This window comes from Aythya ferina (assembly GCF_964211825.1).
Source record: "Aythya ferina genome assembly, chromosome: 5".
NCBI classification, from domain to species: domain Eukaryota; kingdom Metazoa; phylum Chordata; class Aves; order Anseriformes; family Anatidae; genus Aythya; species Aythya ferina.
In genome coordinates, this window is record NC_140301.1 from 50,424,921 (window position 1) to 50,444,289 (window position 19,369).

General features: G+C 38.6%; 1 protein-coding gene across 11 annotated transcripts in view; it reads right to left on the minus strand.

Moving 5' to 3' along the window:
• SYNE3 (spectrin repeat containing nuclear envelope family member 3) overlaps nucleotides 1-19,369 on the minus strand; it is a 65,182-nt gene that overhangs the window by 19,857 nt on the left and 25,956 nt on the right. For all 11 annotated transcript variants that reach the window (XM_084520682.1, XM_084520685.1, XM_084520688.1 and 8 more), the window contains 13 exons: nucleotides 15,465-15,626; nucleotides 14,281-14,625; nucleotides 12,910-13,046; nucleotides 10,769-10,916; nucleotides 9,818-10,000; nucleotides 9,417-9,560; nucleotides 8,507-8,641; nucleotides 7,367-7,528; nucleotides 6,451-6,614; nucleotides 5,387-5,510; nucleotides 5,054-5,209; nucleotides 4,287-4,436; nucleotides 2,785-2,823 (listed from right to left, as the gene is read on the minus strand). In XM_084520682.1, coding sequence (XP_084376808.1) covers nucleotides 2,785-2,823; nucleotides 4,287-4,436; nucleotides 5,054-5,209; nucleotides 5,387-5,510; nucleotides 6,451-6,614; nucleotides 7,367-7,528; nucleotides 8,507-8,641; nucleotides 9,417-9,560; nucleotides 9,818-10,000; nucleotides 10,769-10,916; nucleotides 12,910-13,046; nucleotides 14,281-14,625; nucleotides 15,465-15,626 — 2,049 coding nt within the window. The remainder of the gene's footprint in view (nucleotides 1-2,784; nucleotides 2,824-4,286; nucleotides 4,437-5,053; nucleotides 5,210-5,386; nucleotides 5,511-6,450; nucleotides 6,615-7,366; nucleotides 7,529-8,506; nucleotides 8,642-9,416; nucleotides 9,561-9,817; nucleotides 10,001-10,768; nucleotides 10,917-12,909; nucleotides 13,047-14,280; nucleotides 14,626-15,464; nucleotides 15,627-19,369) is intronic.

The following is a 19,369-nucleotide window of genomic DNA, read 5'->3' on the forward strand; positions in this document are numbered from 1 at the left end:
ATGTAACATTTATCATAGTTACTATTAAGCATTTGCTTGATTACGTCCTTGAATGTGCTAGGTGCCCTGCAGAAATATCCATCTACATTGCCCTGTCACTGGCACCTGCTAAAAATTCACTACAGCCAGTGCAATTTCCTGCAACTGTTTTTTGTTAATCAACAAGAAGCTGCTCACATCCCAGTCATTAGGCCATACTGTTCCTTAAGGGCACTGGTGGCTAGGGGCATGTCCTCAGCGAAGGATGAATGATCAGAAAAAAGCCCATTAATAAATGTGGAGAAGGCTCTATTCTGGCCAACATTTTTCTGTGCAGGCTAGAAAAGGAAATAAAACCAGAGGGCAGTGGAATGAGACTAGCTGCATCTGGGTCTTCCCATTTTTCAGGTTGATCTTTTCTGCTGCAAAATATTCTTAACTCAAACTTGGAAGACAAGCAGAGTCACTGGGGACCTCATGTTGTAGAAGCAGAGTTCAGCCCAAAATACCTAAATATTTGCCACCTCCCACTGCATGCCAGCTCACTGGATATTTCAAGTACAGTGAAGCAGTCCCCAACCAGGTGTCCTTTCTGCAGATACCAGCTCCCAAGATCAGCCACTCCAAGTGTTTTCCTTCATCGTGGATTTGAAAGGATAGTCAAAACATACATGTACAAAAATATTTTGCTTTATCTTTCATTTCTAATCACACTTTGAGTGTTACATCGGATTTTAAAATAAATTGCAAAGCTCCCAGTTCTGCAATTGGTTTGCTTTTCCTCTTTTCTCAGCCTGAATAGTGATGCACCCACAAGGGATCAACATTATCTTCTGTTTCTCCTAAATGGTGTTCAACCACCTTATGTCAAAGCAGGCTCACATCCTGATAATACCCTTAGCCTGAATGAAAGAGACACTTCTGCTTACAGCACTTGGATTCTGATTGTAGACACAGTTTAAAACCAGAATGAATGCTCTGAAGTCTGCAGAATCCCACTGAAGTGATTAAGGTGTAAGTTACAACAACATTTGTACTGGCTGGGGGAAAATGGCACATAACAGTGGTGCAATGGGAGCCATTTCCTTTGTGCTTATGGGTTATTTCAGTTCTACAATCCTTCTCACCCCGAGCTGTTTCTCTTTGTGTTCAGTAGCTATTAAAACTCAAAGAATGTTTTTTTTTGTGCTCTTGCTGTAGACCTAATTGAAAAATGTTTGCTGTCTGCCATTATGTTATTTCAGTATCCTTGAAAATTAACAGCAGATTTCAGTCTCTATTAGAGAGGTTGAGGAACAAATACCACCTACCCCAAGGCAGGTGGGACAGATGAATTACAAAGTGACAGCTAATTGCTCAGTGAAGATGGGCTGATGCCCAGAGGGATTTTTTGTTTGTTTGCTCATTTGCTTTGGTTTGTTATTTTTTTTTGTTTTGTTTGTTTGTTTTTTAACTGTTTTTGGTTTTTATTCCTCACTCCACTCCTCCCCAGACAACTCTAGCCAACTGAATCGTATGAAAGCAGAGAATTCCTTGGTCAGTCTTCTGGACAATCCCTCTAGGGAAAGGCAACACTACTAAATGTTTGGTTCAGCCTACACCAAGTATTAAGATGTCACATTGTTTTTCCAACCTGCAAAATACTGTCAACTTTACTGCCTTACTAATCAACTAATGCTGAGCCAGACAGGCAAGAATGGAAAGTCTTTGGGGGTTTTCGGGAAGGCTGAACTGTAGCCAAAACTATTCAGGTGATGTGTGAAAACTACCAGGAATAAGTCACTATTTCACCAGGGAAAAACATGGGAGTTGCTTCTCCACATCTGAGCATCAAACAAATATCTCTGAATGAAGAAATCTCGACCTCTCACCATACTAGAGCTGCACTGTATTACACTTTAAATATTGGTCTTTTCAAAAGAGATGTTGCAACAAGGAAAATCAAGGGCTTGGTTTAGTTTAAGATAATTATGTGATTATGTTCATGCAACACATTATTCATCCAATTGACCGTGTATTGGGCAAATAGAGCCTTATTCTATTCCTTCTGAAAACACAGGGAAAGTGAGATAACAGTGCAAAGTAGAAGCTATCTCTCTGTAAACAGAGTAAATCTGACAGAGAGAAAGGACTGTTCAGCACTGTCCAGCTCAACAGAAACACTCCCTGACTTATGAAAAGTGGATCAGAAAAGCTTCTTAGGTTAAGTAAGAAGCTGGCAGTATTTTGTTTTCTTTAAGCTTGTCCTTATCATCTGCTGTGCTGCTTCTGTTTCTTATGTCATCACTTCCAAAAGTAACTCTTCACAGGAGGAATTTTGCTGCTTAGAGTAAGGATTTAGTCTAATAATATTAGGCAAATCTCTTTACTTTCTGTTTTTCTGCATTAGTAAGAAAGTCAGCTCAATGATCCAAAGCAATTTTTCTGAAGTGTCTAAAGGAATCAGAAGTCTCAATTTCAAGGTTATTTAGGCACTTAGTCCCTAAGTCCTTTAGAGAAAGATATTAAGTCTTCCTTAGTATCTTTTGAAAAAATGAATAAAGTTCATATAGCATAGCATAGAGGAGATGGATTCTATGGATAAAGAAAAAAAAAGAAAAAGAAAAAAAAAAAAGGGAGAGAAAACTTCATTTTTTTAAGACACATTCTTGAAATTATTTGGTTATTAAGAATCTTGAAAAAAAATAATTTAAAATAATTATCTGTGAAATGTCTGGTAAAATATACATACATACATACATATATATATATATATATATACACACACACATATATATATATATTAGTTTAATGAAACTCTCATACCTTTCTGAATCTGTCTGGTTCTTCTGAAGATCTCATACTCTGTTAAAAAAAAAAAAAGAAAAAGAAAAAAAATGTGAACTTAAGATCCCAGTGGAGCCTATAAATTAGTATTCACCTCACATGGGATGTTTCTTTAAATTCATGGTCATCTGGATAGAGTGAACCAGCAGGTGATTTTTTTTAACGACTTTTTTAACACATATTAGGCAGAAAGCTAAAATGCTTTTAGGTTCTCGACTATGAATCAGATGAAATGTTCTCCTACCAATAAGTTTGATTTTACTGACACCTATTGACTATGCTTATACTTACATGAGGTTTTGGTCAAAAAAAAACATTACTCGTTATAATCAGTGGCAATGAAATCTAAGAAATATGTTTTTGATTAGCAAAGGTCATGAATACCTTCTGTGAACTTTAAAGGATTTGTGTTTTAAGTAATTTCTGGATTTGAAACCAAGGTTTCCTAAAGCAGAAAATTTGCTGGGGTTTCATTTTTTTCAGGTGTTCAAGTTCTGTATAGAAAGTGTCAAATGTACAACTGGAAAGTCAAGTCCTCTGATTAAGGTATTTTGAACAGACAACGTTAAGTTAGAAAAAACTCTTAATAATTATGTATGTTTATGCTAACTCAGAATATCTTACATATTGGGATGAATTGCCATCCTTATTATATCTGAAATGTAATAACTCTATAAAGTCTTTAAACATTTGGTTCACACATTAAAATATATTGCAGTTGTTCTTTAAAAATACCTGTCCTTATCCCATTCTACATCCTTAGCTCATGAAGACAGTTTCAAAAAGGACATACATAGCACAAGGTCCTCCTGTGCATTGTTACTTTCTGAGTTAGTTCAGTCAGTGGCTATTCTGATCACTGTCTTCTAGCAGGAAAGACACAAATAATGAATATATTCTTACCACAGGAACTGTTCAAAAAAATAATTCAAGAGAACATGTTGTACAGAGAAAGGGCAAAAAGCTAGAAATCCATTTGCCCAGAACAAGGTATATAACCAAAATACTCACATGCAAAAACCTCACCATCCCCAATTGTGTGCATTTTTGACAATGGCTAATTATTGTTCTGTTTGGAACCTTCCACTCTAAGAAATATTCAGAGCATTGCTTATAAAGTGAAAAAACTAGTGTGCAACTTTTATTTTAATACAAGAAGGTTCATGCTTATGTTTATAAATACATAGCTATATTTGCTCTGTCTTGTATGGCATTTACTAAGGAAGATTTTAATTAAGCAAACATAACTCCCTGGAAGTCTTCAAAAGACGCTTAGATGTAGAGCTTAGGGATATGGTTTAGTGGAGGGCTGTTAGCGTTAGGTTGGAGGTTGGACTCGATGACCTTGAGGTCTCTTCCAACCTAGAAAATTCTGTGATTCTGTGATTCTGTGATAACTGTGCTGGTGATTTGGGACTAGAAATTTGCAGCAAGCTGAATGAGCAAAAGCAGAGATCAGCAAATTGAGTGCTGTCACCTACCGGCAAACTCGTGTAATCTTTCAGGTGAGATTTGTAAAGCATCCATCGGTAACGCAGGTCCTCTAGGCCTTCAGAGTCACCAATGACAGGATGAAGATGAAGAAGGTTCTCAAAGCGACGCTGACCATCAGGCACACGAGCCTGCAGTTTCTGCAGGCAAAGTTACACCAGTAACTCGGAATTCAAGAAGATCTTACTTTTAAAATCTAACACTTAAAAAACCAGTGGTACTAAATCAAACTACTGGGTATTCTGGAACAGCATATTTATTTCTATCCTTTTTTTTTTTTTTTTTTGTGTGTGTTTTTTTTTTTTTTGTTGTTGTTGTTGTTTGTTTTTTGTTTGTTTTTTTGTTTTTGTTTTTTGGCTTGAATTAACGGTTCACTCATCTGCAGTACCCATGCAGCTTTGGATATCTTTATTTGTTTCATTTTTTACAGCATGCTTTGTTAGTTCATTCAAACAAATCTAAAACAGTAATGTCAAATACCAAACACTGATTTTAAATCAGCTTATTTTAATGAACATCTTTGCTGTACCATGCTAGAAATGTTCTGTCCAACATCTACAGGCCAGGCTGCTCCTTTCCTTTCTACCACTCTGGCTCTGGCAGATCTTTCTTATTATGAGCAAAATACTTGTCCTAAAGTCCTGAGCTTACTAGTTTCTCTGTAGCACTGGAGTCTCCTAATGCAGGAAGTGTACTTTTTTAAAATAACATTCTTTATGGAGATGCTTTCATTTCAATCGCTGTCTGGAAAACTAACCTCCAGTTTGTTACGGCGTGCCTTGATTTCCTCTGTGGAATATGAAGTTGCAGCAAGAATTTTGAACAGTGTGATGTTTTCTCCTTGTAACCACTCTTCAAAGTCATGTAGGAGCGCAAGGTGGCTACTTGTATTTTGTCCTTCTCCTATCCTCTCCTAGGTTACAGAACAACAGCAAAAAAATAATCCATTACTGTTAAGTCAGATGTTTCTTCTGAAGGCCTGATTGCAAGATCTCAACCTCCAAGCTTATAACCCATAGTATCAAATGAAGTCGATGAAATTGTTCTTGTGAAACTGATAACAAAGGCAGACTCAAAGTCCCCCTCTCACCTGCTTATAGTTGGGATCTAAAAGACGGGATGCAGGTCCTGACATGTGTCTGCTGTCCACAGATGCTATTTTCTTCTTCTTCTTATCAGCCACTGGTCTATTTAACTGCCGCCTTTTGAGAATACTTGAAAACACAAAATCAAAGGGATCAGTTCAGTGAGACCTCTAACAGTGAGATGCACATATTTTGACTGGGGTATGGGAGATGTCTGTAGTGAAATAAAACTATTACAATTTATTAATGTTACAGTTATTTCCATCATCTTTTTAACAAAATAAGATCAAGACAGAATTGTCTCAAAGCAGCACCAGTCCTTTAATTCTAAATTTTTCATTGGAGTGTTTTATTTTCCTTCACTGGGTGAAGTGAGTATCCAAAAAATGTACTTCCTTGACAATACACCTCCCAGTCTGGAAACAGCAAGAAGTACAATTAGGCCTTCCTCAATTTAGGTCATTTTTATGCTTGTCCTGTCACTACATGTGAATACACACACACACACTCACAAGTAGCACAGTATTAAATTTTAATACAGACTAGCAGGCCTGAACAGCAGTTTGACATTGCACAGCGAGGACAAAATAAGTAAGTCCACATTTGCCAGCTAAGGGAGGGTTTTAGCTCTTCTTCGACTCCTGCAGGTTTGCAAAAGTCACAAGCTAGCACAGACATAGCCTCCTTTGAGATAGCTCTGGACCAGACAGCAAAGAGAATGGACAGGTGAGGAACAACAGCAGATATCACCCAGTCTATGTCCTATTTCCTTTGACATGGGCTGCTGCACAAGGGTGAGCCAGACCCTAAGGAGGTACTGCCTGCTCCAAGCATGGAAAAGGCAGCTTCAGAGACTACTCTGGTCCTTGGATTTTCTAAGATGATTTTCTTCAAAGTCATGATTTCCAAATTACAAACAATGAAATAAAATCTCATCCTGCACCCCAGCGTTGTGACATAGTTGTTCACTTTTACAGCACAGAGCATAAAGCACCAAGTATTTCTGGTCATACAGCAGTAAGGAGCAGACCGTTGAAGGGACTTGAGGAAAACATACATGAACACTTACCCAGCTGTCATTTTTTTCAGTGATCTCCAAGACTCCTTCAGCTGATCCAGCTCAGCCTGGATATGGGCGGTCTCCTCTGGGGAAGAATTCTCCATGACCAGCTGGCCATGAGCTTCTACAAGGTACAGCTGGATCTCCTTATCTGGAAACTCTGCTATCCATCTCTGAAACGCACAGCCCTTACAGTTACTTCTAGGTATCCTGGGTAAAGCAGAGGCTATGTGAGACTGAAGGCCATGTTCAGTCCAGGACTATGCTGGTTCTGTTGGCACTAGCTAGAACATACCTAGCGGGAAAAAAGATACGCTGAGGATTCTTGCAAAGAGCCAACATAAGTCAAAGAGCTGATAGCAAAACTTAAAGGGCCTAAGCTGTCAGTGCATCCCTTCTCTAGCCTTCCCTTGAGATATTTTAGTTTCCCATGTGAAGGCAAAAGCTGCCAGCTGAGGTAAGCTGGCAGAGTGAATCTAGCATGCAAAATACTGCTAATAGGGGAAAAAAGAAAAAAAAAAAAAAAAAGAAAAAAAAAAGAAAAAAAAAAAAGAAAAAAAAACACACCGTGGAATTGCTTGTTTCAACACAGTATAAGGATAGCTAACATGGTAATATTCAGTGTATTGATGCATACATACAGAGAAAGATAGGTATAACATTTCAAAACCACTAGTCCTTCGATAAAATTTTATCCATTTCTTCAGTTCTTTGTCTATTTCTCACTGTTCTTGTCTTGTACCTAGGTCCATATCCCACAGCACATGGCAAAGCAGGGAGACAGCAGCAGCAAAAGTTATCTCAGGAAGAACAAACATCACCACTCCCCTCAGCTTGGAGCCCCTTGCTGTAAAACCCCTTCTCATAATGTCTGAATGTTACTTATTCAACTTTGCAGCATCTTACACTAAGATGCCTTTCTCACCTTAAGGTCTGCCATCCTGCTCTCAGTGCTCTGCTCTCCAGCAGCACCCTGGTAGGAGCTGATCTTCCCTGTGGTTGCTGTGATCCACTGCTGGAGGTCAGAGAGTTTGTCATTAAATGCCCAGTGCTTCTGAACATGGTCTTCAGTCTGCTGGATCATCATCTGCAAATGATAAAAATATGTCAGCAATTGAACACAGACAAAAAGCGCTTTTACTGCTAGATCTAACACTGTGACTGCTAAGACAGAATCTCATGGGCAGAAAGGAAACAAACAGCTGTTAACAAGACACAGAAATCTTTCACTATCAGTGGCATAAAAGACACCTAAAAGCTCGTGCAGACCTGAATTCAACCACATGGGGGCATTAAGCACTAGAATAGCTCCTTTTTTTTTTTTTTTTTCCAGCTGAAACAGAATAAAGAACATGGCTTTTTTATACTTCAATCAATATTAAATACATCTTTTACTATGACTGTACAGAAATGACTGTACAGATTTATTTTTTTTTCAAAAAGTCCAGTTCAATGATAAATGGGATTATTGAGATTGAAACTAAAATTCAACAGTGTATATTATGGTAACACTTTATGATAAGTTATTTTATGTTGCTCTCCATAACTAAGGTCATTTCATAAGCTATTCCTCTGAGACTGTTTTGAAAGGTCGTTTTATAACTATGTTTACAAGCTACAGAAAGTCTCAGGTCAAAACTAGTACTTGTGAAGATGCAACACATCAGCTTTCAGGTCACAAAGCTACACAAGAAAAAAACTATTGGCTTGGTACTATAGCTCTATCCAAGAATCAGTGAACAAGTCCAAGCACCTCCATAATAATGTAACTATCAGATCTATTTGTCAGAAATCTCAGGCCCTCTCCAGAAATAATTTATCTATATAAAAAAATATATGTGGAAGGTAATCCCTCCTGAAGGGAAATTACATTACAGATAACTAGAGAATCCTGGAAGAGTTATCAAAGTCATAAGAATTTAGTGCCCTCTTCACCTGAAATGAATATATCTGTCTTAGTTTATAATCTCATATGCTCAAAGATTTTAAGTATTTATTTATTTATTTATTTTAAATGGGGCAACTGGTAACTCCTCCTGCAACCAAAAACTCTTCCATGTGTTACCTCCAGTGATCTTTTCATGGCTTGAGCATCAGACAAAAGTTGATCCATTTCATGCTTATGTGTCGGGTTTGACTGGACCAGTTTCTCTACCTCTTCCATTTGAATTGCAAGCTCTGCCAAGTCATCTTGGATCATCTGCAGTGGAAAAGACAGACTGTGTAAAGGCTATGTGCTAATATGTGGTGTGGCCCTTTACCAAATAATCACTAAAGAAAATTCCAGTTGAGTGTGAGGGCACAAAAAACAAAAACAAAAACAAAAACAAACAAACAAAAAAACCCTGTCATTAAGAAAATTAATTGTTTGATGTCTAGAAGTAAATAGTTCTGAAATAAATGGATGGATGTTCTTATGTGTCACCTGTTGGTAACAAAGACAACAAGATGCTGAAAAGCTGCCAGAGGATACATACTACAGTTGGGTAAGTACTGACAACTGTGCAGTCAACAAAGGCGAAATAGCATATCACCATATCTCCATACCTCACCATGGCCAAAAGGAACGTTGATGCCCCCTTCTCTCTTCCTTTTCATCCCTTCTCTCCCCTTTCCCAGCTACCTAGTCCCGCTGAGCATGTTGGACCCTTTGCTGAACAAGTTCAAAACATTAAACATTGTAATTAGGTCCATCTGAATTAGGTCTTGGTGTAAATTGGGCAAGTGTCAAAGCTGAGAGAAGGTAAACAGCAGGAAGCAGGGATGTGAAAGGAGGTGGGACAATGGAAACTCCCTGCTTATGAAGGGAGGAAGGTACAGTTTATCTCATGCAGTTTCATTCTCAGTACATAGCAGAAGGATACATTTTTTTTTGGTGGAAAAACTAGCTCTATTTAGGGGACACGGTCCTGAGTTTCTAACACTAATTAAACATGACCAGGAGCACATCAAGGTCAAGCATTGCTGTAATGTACCTGAAGTCTCTGGAGCTGTGTCTTTTTACCCAAGAGGTCTGGCTGTTGTTCATGCTCCAGATCTAATTTGGCTTTGATGGCAGATAATTTCATCTGCAAAGGTGCAAAATCAACATCAAAGTCCTCATGTTGTGATATCAAATTCTAGGAGAGAAAGAATAAAAACAATCAGCATTCAGTATCCATCCCTTGGCGCTATCTTTGTTAATGTCCATTTCATACTCAGAACAAATACTATGCCATACTATGCAACAGGCCATAAATTTATTTGAATATTTGATTAGCCTAGGAAAATAGATTAGGCCCAACTGATTCATACTAAATTTATTTCTATAAAACTGGCTTAGTAACAGATTGATCTTTGTCACAGGCAAAGTCTGCATATGTGTTTTGAAGCTCACCTGGAGTTTGCTTTTGGTTTGTAACAGATGTTTGTGTAGTATTTCTCTCTCCTTTGAAGCTTCAGCTACTTCTGACAGGAAAGATTTAGCATTTTCCTCACCAAAGATATTGTTTAGCAAATATTTCTTCAACTGTAATGTCATTAACTTTTCTTTGAACTGGGAGCTTTCAGCTAGAGCAACCTAAAGGAAAACAATTCTTCCAGTGGAATCATAACAAACAAACAAACAAATCATAACATAACCGTATTATTCTCACACGAGTCACACAACCAAAGCAGTAGGACAAATTCAGGTAAAAACAGCATGCTGGGCTGACAAGGGGTAACAGAAGGTACCTGGACAGTGCCCAGTTAAAGGAAAAGTCTTCCTGATAATGTTAGAAGCACCAGGGCTGCATCCATTTTGTGAACAGAAATAGAAGAAAGCTGTGCTATGGAAAGAGTTGTCTGTGCAGAGGAGAGGCCTAAACAACCAACAGAAAGGACAGCTTGAATGCTCATCCCAAGGGTAAACTCCATCCCTGTTCACAGATACAGCTATTCTGGAGATTACAGGGATGACAAAGTAACAAACACACCTTCCTGGGTGCATGCAGAAATCATGCATTTTAATCCCACAACTACATCACTACACACTCATTAGAGAGTCCACAGACTTCCCGTCCAGGAAGATTTGGATTAAGGCTAAACAGTTTTATCAACATTGTTAAAGACACCTAGCATTTCGGCCTATTCAGCTGACAACTCCAATTAACCAGGGAAAGGCAGAAAATAAGATATTCTGCTACAGAATATCTTGAGCTGAACTCTATGCTGTGGGGTTTCATATCATACAGGAAAGACCCTTCCAGCTGCTGCTGTTTGGCAGCTGTACACAGGCAGCTGCTGGCATAGCTTGGACAAACACATACCAAGCATTAGTTTCTGAATTTAGTAACAGGTTTGCTACCTCAATCTGAGCCAGCGATGGCTCTGGAGACTCCAGGAGCATCTGGACAGATGGCTTCCACTGTTCAAAATCTTGCAGGGGATTTTGGAAAACTTTCCTCAGTTGAGTTTCTATGTCGGTACTCGTTTTAGATGTCTTCCCTCTAACACTGCAAGGATAAAGTGACAGCTGTGAGAAAAATTACAAAGAAATATAAATCCAAATATCCCATTCATTGAAGCATGAATTAACACAATCTTTGTGTGTAAACCATATCCAACACAAAAGCCTCAGTCTTTTTTACTGTCTGAGCCTGGTGTTACATACTGACAGCTGTTGTGTCAGTCAGAAAGGTCTGACAAAACTTCATTTAGATGTCCCAAGACACATTTTTATTTTTGTACAACTGTGTATCAGGAACTACTTTGCGTTTTTAGCAGTGATTTCCCCTTGCATGTCATCTTTCTTGGCTGATATCAGCAGCATGATTTACCAGATTATATTACCAGAGCAGTCTCATTGACTTTTGGGAGGAACAAGCCAAAGGTATCTAGAATTTAACTAGAGTTGTCTGTAGTTTTACATATAAAAATTGTATTAAGAAAACTATGATCACCCTAACTTACCTATAACAAAAGGAAAATATGTAATCATTTTTTGTCTTCAAATCTAGATTTTTAAAATTTTGAAGAACCACATTTGCAGAAGCTCTTGTATTTATATACATTTATATATATGATTCTGGAAAAATACAAATAAATATATATATGTATACACGTACCTATCTACCTCTGTGTGTGTATATATATGTGTATACATATGTGTGTATGTGTGTATAATATATAAATCAGCACACATTTATTTAGTATCCAGGCTTCTCTTACAAAGGCTTATCCAAGATACAGCTGAGTAACAAGGCCTAGCAGAGACACACCCATGCATCTGCCTCCTGTTTTTCTAAGCTTTCCTGACAGTTTGCTGAGTCCTATCAAACATGGCAGAATGCAGCCCAAACTGCGTGTGCACATGGGAACTGTATCGCGAGAATTCACGGGATAAGTAGTCAAGAACAGGCTTCCAAGGTAATCACGATTAATTCTGCCTGTCTATAAAGCCAGAAAGAATAATCTTACTTGTGTCACTGGGACATTACAAAGCTAAACAAATACAAGTTTGCAGAAGCTGAAAGCTCCGCAAAAGGAAAGCACTGACATTACACCTACCTTGCCGTTTCCTCTGCTGGCCCTGCTGAGCTCAGCATGAATCTGCCAGAATTTGCAAAGAAGCTTTGGAAGAAAGCTGGAGGGAAAAACCTCTCCCAGCTAGGCAGTATACTCTGCACTTGACAGAGGAAAATAATATTGTGTACAGTAGAAAAAGCATGTAACCACAAAAACTGACCTTTTTCCTAAAAAAAAATAAAATAAAATAAAATAAAAATAAAAATAAAAATAAAATTAAAATTAAAAAAAAAAAATCCTTTTTCTAGTTGCAGTTGCAAAATTTGCTACAGCTTCTTTACTTCCTGACTTCCTGATTCCAGACAGCCTGGAAACGGAAACACTGAAGTCTAGGAAGAGGCTAAACTTTCAAAATTTAACCCATTCCAAGGCAAGACAAAAACAGGAATTACGCATGCATGCAGTCAGAAGGGGAATAAACTCTGCCAAGTAATTGCTAAGGCCGATGAGTCATCACAGCAGACTCAAAAAGGAAGGGCCATAATTGTTCTGAACTACTACAGCTCCTGTCCTGATTTTCTAGTTGCTGTCATGAAAGGCAAGCAAAGCACATGAATTATTATTATACAAGACTAAGAAAATCAAATTAGCTGCCAACAATCTAATTTTCTTCAAACCATACACGACATCAATGACACAAAATCACTGCATGAAAACTTCCAGAAACCTACAACTCCTAGCAAATGGCTAAAATTACAGGCTTATTGAAATGTGGAGGCAGATTTAATTAGGAAAAAAGAAAAAAGAAAAAATAAAAGAAGAAAAAAGAAAAAGAAAAAAGAAAAAATAAATAAAAAGAAAAACTTATTTTCCACCCATAACCTACAACTGTATGGCTTCTCTCTTTTTTACAAGGTCCCTCTCAATCCCTTCAATTCCTGAGAGATTGCTCCCCCCCTCCATAGTCAGACTTCTCTCTACCTTTGATAGTCCCGTATGGCAGAGACAACACTCTCAGTGTGTGGCTGCACATCTTGGGAAAACTGTAGCAGATCCTTAAGCTGAGCCTTCAGCCTCTCAATCTTCGATTCTTCTGCAGCCAGAACTGCTCTTGTTGCCTTAATCACAAAAATAACAAACAGGTCACACCATACGTACTGTCTGGAACATGAAATGAAGTGCTAAGGCTGTCTCTCAAAGTATTCATGTTGCTAACGAAAAGTCCCCTTTCCGATGCCTTTTTTCCTGGCTGTAATGAATATGAAATTTGATAAAGTAGAAAATATTCTCAGGAACTGTTTTGTTCCTGCAGGTGATCTCTGCTGTCCTTCCTCTCTGCCCCACTGCCTACCCTCTGGCATCTGATCGGTGGGGTTTGCTGTTTGAACAGTGAATCACAGCTAGACCCAGTTTCAGTTCACTGATTGCACTGTATAACAAGATGCATGTCTGGAATAATCTTAACCACCTCTGTTTGCAGGAACACATCTTTCTGAAACACCCATAAATATAGAACATTAATTCTATGCTGATGTAAGGAAACTAAACCAACAAAAAAAATGTAGCTGTAATTGGATCAAACCAATCTGTATTTAGTGGGTTTTTTAATTTTTTATTTTTTTTTAAATTTTTACATATTATTTTCCCCCTCTAGTCCTGCTGAGTTCTGGACATATGAATAGCTATGAAAAGTATTTTGGAAAGAGATGATAAATGCAAAACCAACCTTTTAAGATGAAACAACTGGTAAAGATTCTTATGTACTTTATGTGCAAATAAATTTTTGCACTCCTTTTTCCAACAGACTGATTTTGCTGTAAATGCTGGATTATTACAAATGTGGGACTTTAAAAAAATAGTTGTGTTTGATGGTAGGGGAATACACGTAATACACGTACCCACCTTACACAGATGTAGGATATAACATAAAAATGGCCTTCCAAAAACCCCCAAGGTATGTGTACTTATAAGGACACATTTGTATGTATATGAATGTATGTATATATTTGTATATACAGTGAGGCATTATTTTTCCTACTTCTTTATAAGTAGAACAAATTATGTTGTTTGTTCTGTATTGTTCTCCTTTTGCATATTTTCCCTATGAACTCAAAATACAAAACGCCAAATCATCTTCCAGTCCTTCTCCCTACTGTGCAGTGAGATAAAGGTTAGAGTATTTGATTCCATGGCTGGTATTCACACTTTAGTCAGTTTGTTTCATATATACTACTACTCTGTCCTTATCATCTGTAAACAATGGGGCAGGCAGCTGGATGTGACTCTGTGTGTTCAATCTATGACTACATTTGATACCTGCTATTGCTAAGCATTCGAAGGACAGCAACTTACATTGCATTTTCTCCACTGAGCTACAAACTCATCTTCAGTCTTTTCCCTTTCCTCAACGTTCAGGTCATTTTCTAGTTTCTGTAGGTCTTTTTTGAATTCCTGGATATCTGCTTCTAATTGTCTGACTTGGGACTTGTAGGCACTTTCTGACTGTTGGATCTTGAGCAATCTTTCCTCCTCCTCACTGCTCAGCAGTTTCAACTTCTCCAGGGCTTTTTTCAGCTCTTCAAGTTCATCCTTCATTCTCTCAGCTCCCAACGGGGAGGTATTCTGAATCACCTCTGCACATTGATTTTCAAGGTGCTTCCATTTCTTCCCACCACTCCTGATGGCTTTGGTAATTTCCTGCAGAAAGAAGTTACATAAACATTATCTGTAGGAATTGGAAACTAGGAAAAAGGTAAAAGCGGTAGGAAAACAAGACCACCTCTCCTAGTTGTACATATTTCATTCATCACTTCTTATTTCAAGAATAAAATTCTCTCTCTCTCTTTTTTTTTTTTTTTTTTTTTTTTTTTTTTTTTTTTTTAAGTGACCAGAAGAGCCAGGGCTGGTCATCTGACTGCCTTCTGAGTAATACTAGAGTAATACTACCTGCCATAATTCTGAACATATTGGCTCGATTTTCAGAAACGCTTGTCATCTGAGGTCCCTGATGGAGAAAACAGGAACTGCAGGCAAACAAATCTATGAGATTTAAAGCTGAACAGTTTAAGAGATAGTACTAAAATATTAAAAAATGTTCTCAAAACTGTTATTTTTATCACCAGCTCTATACACTCAAGACCTGTGTGCCTTCAGGCTCTATTTGGAACATATTTACCGAATATAATTTCACTTAAAAAGTTTAAAAGGACAAGATGCTCGAAGAACCACATAACTGTAGAAGAGCTGGCTTTAAGGAAAACAAAACAAAATAAAAAACACCACCACAAAACAAAACAAACAAACAAACAACAACAACAAAAAAAAACAGCCTGAAACTCCTGATACCATCAGGAGAACCATATATACTAACGATTTCCAGACCTGCAATAACTCTTCACCAACATTACAACAACTACCACCTTATTTTGTTTGTGCAATTCTTGTCTTAAATACATCCTTGTGCGGTTTGAGAAACATATAAAGGTATGGAGAACACACAGGCCTGCTTCATTGTCAGAGTTATTTCATTTAAGGACCTTCAGTGCCTTTAGCTTGTCCTCTGCTGAAGACTTAGTTGCTTCCCCAATGCAGCAGTTTAATCTTTCTGTCACACCATTCAGCCACGATTGAAACTGGTTGACGTTAGCGTTGTACCGCTCGTGCTCGTTGGTTATCTTTTCAAGCAGTTTCACTCTGCTCTGTAACAAGAGACATCAGAAGCCGTGAGGACAGTGCTTATCTGGCTCTTTTAAACAAGAGCCCCTTTCCACAAGCCCCAGTAGCACTTGGCCTGCAGAGGACTTCATGGTTCATCTCAGAAAGCAGGACATGAGGGTGCATAAAGGCTTGTCCCAGCTGTCCTGCAGGGTCTCTCAGCCCTGCAGGCTTGTACCCAAGGACACAAACTACAGGTTCCTCTCTGGTAGGAAAATAATCCCTGATCTTACAGCAGCCTGCACTTTGGGAATTGCTCCCCACTGATCCAGCCTGGCACCACTCACAGGGCAAAATTACATTGCTTAGTCTATCCTTCTTTGTTAGCTGAGGTTTTGTGTTTGCTGAAGGATATTATACATGAATCATAAGCAATCTTGTTCTGTTGTTCCAGTAATTTAATATCCAACCTAGTACTATTTCCTACAAATCAGATTGATGTTTTTTTGCCCTTTACCAGGTGGCATGAAATGCAATTCTGTTACGCTATGGGGGAAAAAAAAAAAAAAAAAAGCCCTCTGTGGAATATACGTTGTGCTTGTAGCAGCACCCTTGACAGGCTGTGCTGTCATTGACAGTAGGGTGAGTTTCATTTTGTGTAATATGGAATTTGGAATGGTGGTCCCACTGGGCCTTTGCCTTTAACCTTGGGACAGGTTATGCCCACGGCACAGTACAAAGCTGCCACTCTGCAGGTGGCAGCACAGCTCTCTCTTTTCCACACTGACTTCTCATTTCTGCTGATTTAATGCAAGCACAGGTGTAGGCAACAGACCAAAAAGCAGAATTATTACTACAGACTTCTGTGGCCGAGATGTATCCAGCAAAACTCTGCACCCATTTGCTGTGTCCCCTTGCCTTGGTTCTCAAGTCTGCAGATGTGCATGGAGGTGAAACTTTGACCTGAGTTAGGGACCTGAGGAGTGCATTCATTATAATGGTGTGCTGGATCCAAACATCAAACTGAAGCACATGAGCCCAAGTTTATTGTTTCCAGGGAATTAGGCTAATTTAGATAGAAGTCCGAAAGGGAATGAACCAGAATATCAAAGCAGAGCTATTATTTAATTCAAAGGCCTGTTTTTAACATATAGAGGGTTAAAAAGGAAGTAGAAATGACCCACCCTGGCACAGGCTATTCAGTCAAAACAAAGGAGTGCACAGTCTGAAAACAGCTCGTCCATAAGGAAGAGATGACACATACGTGGATACACTGTGCTAGCTGTCAAGCAAAAGGCTGACAAAAAACTGTCTGAATTTCCCCCACCAAGACATTAGGCAGGGAAAGGATGGGAAAAATGATGGGAAAAATGACATCACTTGCTTCTGTTAGATTAGTTGTTTGGGAAGTAGGGCAGTGTTAAACTCCATCTCCACATGCACATGGTTAACATGAGGAGGTATATTCAGCAAGGATTTGGCCCTGGAAAGAATGAGAGCCTGGCAGGAAAAGAATGGGTCCACCATGGGCTGCAAGGGGACGAAACGTGTCTGGGCAGGATCCGCTCAGCCCTGGGTACTCACAGAGGCTGAACGGAGGCATAGGAAACACTCTCCCCTAAGGTCCCCTTACAATCAGCAAAGGCAAACAAACCTCTTTCGGAAGGCAATTTGGAGCATATAAAGGAAGTTCCTGCTCTAAATCCCTCTCCCAGACCAAGTACAGAAAGCTCCTGTAGCCTCTCCAGCTGCATTCAGTCTTAGTAGCTATGAGGTACAGGGGAGCTGGCATTATAAATATCTAGGCTTGAGTTAACAGAGACAACATGGATAAAAATCGGTGTGCTGAGGCATATTTGATATATTTGACTAACTACATTTTCTTATCATCTTCAGTCACAATTTATGCTAAATCCCACAACCATCTACATCTGCATATTGATATTTTATCAGGCAAGGGAAAGCATTTAGGGAATGGCTGCCACATCTAAAAATAACTCTATTGATGTAATTAAAAGAAAAATTTCTAAAATTTGGAAATAAGGGCACGTTAGCACTATGAGGAGAAAAAAAAAAAGTTTACGCATACCAGAGAAGCAAAGCAATGTCACAAGAAAACCACTAAACTGTTTAATAATCTCTGTCCAAGAGCTTGTACTCGATAGGGCTGGACAACTGCACGGGATCTAAAAATGCTCCTCAACACAAGTGTAATCTACAGAAAGCAGGATTCCTCCTGTGGCAGGCAGCTCAGGCATTCAGCTGGCGTCTGCAATTCACATTTAGCCTGGACTCTCATCATGTGAGGGGCTGGAGCAATCCCCTTACAACTCCTGTGTCTCTTTCATTCATTCCTCTCTCCTGGTGGGAGAGGTGGCAGGGCTTCCTTAACTATTTTTCTGCTTTCCAACATGTCTGCAATCTTGGCATTACCTAATGAACTCTGCATTTACCTCAGCTGCAAAATCCAAGTCTTCCCAACCCCCTTCTTTATTTCATACCTCCTGAAAGGGATTTCTTAGCTGGATTTTCTCACCCCATCTTTCTGTGAAATGTGGTATTTGTAACCAATGCCAAAGAAAAGCTTTTTCTGGCTGGAGACATAAAAACATATTTTATCTACTATGAGACACTTCCTGATCTAATTTACACCAGCATACTTCCAAGTCAGTCAGAGAAATTAAACTGTGTAAAACCAGACTAGAAAGGTCACATTCAGGTTCTGAGTACTCAAATCACTTGTTTGAAAGAGCGGCCTTATTAAAATGTCTAATGACTGTCTCCTGCTTCCAAACTAAACACAAATGTTGGTTAAAAGGGACTGAATGAGAATTTTAAATGGTAATCTAGATAGAGGACATCTGAATTCCAAGAAACTGTCTTATTCATAAAACCAGTTGCCTCATTATGAAGAGACATACCTTTACAAATAAATAATCAACATTGACTTGCAATTCTGCTAGTGGTTTTACAGCCTCTCTGCAGCAGCTGCAGATACAAAATTTCTTAATATTCTGTTTTCTAGAGAGACTTATTAGCAGCAGTTTTAACATTTTTATTATATATTAAAAAAAAAAATATCATGTTCATGAAAGCTGCCAGCTGTTTTTTTTTTTTTTTTTTTTTTTTTTTTTTTTTTAACAGAAGACAGTATCTATAGAGCAAGCAGAGCAAATGGTATGAGCACCCCAGTGTTGTTCTTCCAGTGTGATCCGAAACTAACCTTTGTTACAACAGCACCTAGGGACGGATAGCATACATTGCTCCAGCTCTGAGTTGTGATGTGGGAACAAATAGAAGGCAACATTATGTCGGGGCCAGATAGAGCAAATGAGATGGAAATTATTTGTATTTGCATCACTTAAATCAAGCCTGTGGGTTTGTTGGAAGCTACTATGAGGCACAAATTAGATTTTAAGAAGCTCTATATCCTATATGAGTTTATATATATTTCAAATATTCTTTTGGGTGTTTCTATTAATACAAGTTAGTAAGCAACTGAACTTTTCTGCCCACTTGCAAGTTTCTACCCCTTAGCCATGCCACATGCTCCAATCCTGTCTTTATCCTAGTTTCTTTACCCAGGAACAGGGTCAAAGGAAATCACTGGCACCGAAAGATAACTACAACATCTTATACCAGCCTAATAACTGGTTAAGCTGGAAGATTAGCATCAAGCACAAATTAATATCTATGTTTAATGGAACTCGTACTGGGACTGGCCAGCTGAGTTCAGTGTCGGGCTGCAGCTGACTCCATCCCAGTGCTTCCCAGTGCTACAGGTGGA